General features: G+C 44.0%; 1 protein-coding gene across 1 annotated transcript in view; it reads right to left on the bottom strand.

Moving 5' to 3' along the window:
* LOC104501648 (roquin-1-like) overlaps positions 1–1,548 on the bottom strand; it is a 5,510-nt gene extending 3,962 nt beyond the window's left edge. The window contains exons 1-3 of the mRNA XM_010145488.1: positions 1,401–1,548; positions 316–406; positions 25–160 (exon numbers count right to left, since the gene is read on the bottom strand). Of these exons, the coding sequence (XP_010143790.1) occupies positions 25–160; positions 316–406; positions 1,401–1,470 (297 nt within the window). The 5' untranslated portion in view covers positions 1,471–1,548. The remainder of the gene's footprint in view (positions 1–24; positions 161–315; positions 407–1,400) is intronic.
* Between the last annotated feature and the right edge of the window lie 902 nt (positions 1,549–2,450).

The raw sequence follows: 2,450 nt of genomic DNA, 5'->3' as shown, positions 1-2,450 counted from the left end.
GCTCTTCCAAACATTGGTACCAACCTCCAGTCCTCTCATTTGTGTCTGCTGGCTAATCTGATGGTCTACTTGCTGCAGCTCCATGCGCAGCTGCTGCTCTCGTTCAGCTGAGGGCAACTGTTTCCCATGACCAGCCACATCTGACATGGGCAGTCTCTCCCTTTGGGATCAGAAAAGCAAAAATAAGGAGATTAAAAAAAAAAAAAAAAAAAAAAAAAAAAAAAAAAAAAAAAAAAAAAAAAAAGCTTTACTTGGCTGGCACAGAAAAGAAAGAGCATAGAGAAAAAGGTAAAGAAAAAAATAAAGCAATCCTACCTGTCATTGAAACGACCCTGAGAAGGTATATTTTGATGAGGAGAATATGGAGAGCCTCCCCAGCCACCGTGAGTTCCATAAGGACTGTAGTCTGCCAGGGAACAGAAAGAAAACCACGTCTACAAAACTATCCTTTAAGTAGATCAGCCAACAGACTGAGCTGGACAGATGTTAGAGAACAACCAGGAAGGCCAGCCCTCCAAGTGAGGAAGTCTGACGCTCCATCTGCTAAAACGAACACAGAAATACTATGTGTGACTAGTCTCAAGCGCATCACGCATGACTCTTCTGCACATCCAACAAGATTTGTGACAGCCTTCCAGGGTCCGAGACTGTGAAGGGTTTCAGACACAGACTTCCAGCCACTCTGATAGCAATCAATTTTAGTACTTAAGCTTTTAAAAGAACTGACAACTGACTGATAATTCTGAAACACCCCGTTAACACCAGCTTGAAAATTAACCTTTCAGGGAAGCCAGAGTTCTACCTGTGATAAAGTCTACAAAGTTACTGCTTGAACCAAGCAAGTGAGTTTGTTTTCTTTCTAGCAGTTACCTCCTGAAAAAATCCAGAAGGAAGTTTGAGGGAATATAATTAAGTCTTTTCTTAGGATTATTAAGACAGTCTTTTGGAGTAAGACTTAAATGTGGTTAGAAAATTAATGTGTAGAAAATAAACTATTCCTACTTTATTTGCTTTGCCCAGCAGCACACAAAACAATCGCTGCATTAAGCTTGCAGCAGCAACTACCCATACAGTAGGAGTGCAGTACAGTACTTCATTATGATGGGTTTGCATTATGTTTGAGAAAGGAGTAAGTTTCTGGATTCTACTACAACAGGTTTAACAAAAGCCTCATCTAAGAGGGACTAGCAGAACTAAATAACTTTCTCCAAACAGCAACAACAAATCACTACCACATCTTCCTGTCTGTGGAACAGGAAGTAGTGGCAGCTCATTTCTTCTGCCTTCTCAGTGTATTTTAGACAAGAAACAAGTTTATAGGGTCTGTCTTCAAATTCTAGTACAGCATAGCACTAAAGAAAATAGCAACAGACAGTGGAATCCAAGGGCATAAGTCATACCTGAAATGACTGATTTGGTGGTAGCTCCCTGAACCGCCATGGCCTGCATGGGACCAGAATTCTGGTACATCGCTTTGGAAGTACGAGAGATAGCCCCAAATCTTGACACAGTTGGTCTGTCTCCAAATGGAATGAGGTCATCATCACCAGTCTCTGCTGCTCTCCGCTGCATGTCTAATCGCTGGTCACGCATGGCTTTGCTATCTACGTTCTAGACAACATATGGAAAAGGCCGGCAAAAACTTATTCAGAAGTGAACAAAACTATATTCCTTTTAAGACAAGCTGGTACCAGTATTGTAAGTCTCTCTGGTATTCTCTATTTCATTCACCCTTCAACTAGTTCTTCTATTCTTCAGTTTACAATCCCATTCTTAGAGTTGATGCCTCTTAATGGTCTACCTTAAGACGACCATTACTACCATCACTGTAAAATGGCTGCATGATGAATTGTGAACAAATCCAAGAGAAGGGAGCAGCAGCAAGAGAGAATTGCGACAGATTGTCACCGGTTTGGCCGAGGTGAGCCAAGGTCCGGTAACGATAATACCTTCCCCTATTCTAGCAGAGACAGGGGAAGGGAGAAAGGAATTAGTGAGACCTCTAATAAATATTTGTTTGTAGCGTTATTAAAGTTTGTTTCAGTTTTCCAAAGAGCATTTTAAATACAAAGGAAAACAGTGAGATATTGAGGGTTTTGGGAAGGCAAGGGTTAAGCCGAAAGCAAACACGGACCACGGCAGCGATCTGAGATGGCAATGACCATGTGGTTCTGTGCGTGAGCAGCACACGGAGACACGCGCAGTTACGAATTACCCGGCAGCACGAGATAGAGTGGAATTGGCACAAAGTCCTGCCAGTCTCTGTCACGGAATGAAGCAAAGCAAAAGCAAACGGCTCTCGGGTGCGCGGGCAGTCCGGACCCAGCTCGGCGGGGCCCCAGGCATGCAGCAAGCAGCGGGGTGGCGAAAGCAGCTCCGGGGGTCTCTGGTGCTGCGCGCGGGCAGTTCGGGCTCAGCTCTTGTGGCGGAGCTCTGATGCGGGGCTCTGA

The sequence above is a fragment of the Buceros rhinoceros genome, unplaced genomic scaffold (genome assembly GCF_000710305.1).
Source record: "Buceros rhinoceros silvestris isolate BGI_N320 unplaced genomic scaffold, ASM71030v1 scaffold23441, whole genome shotgun sequence".
In the NCBI taxonomy this organism is placed as follows: domain Eukaryota; kingdom Metazoa; phylum Chordata; class Aves; order Bucerotiformes; family Bucerotidae; genus Buceros; species Buceros rhinoceros.
This window is presented reverse-complemented; position numbering and strand designations above follow the sequence as displayed.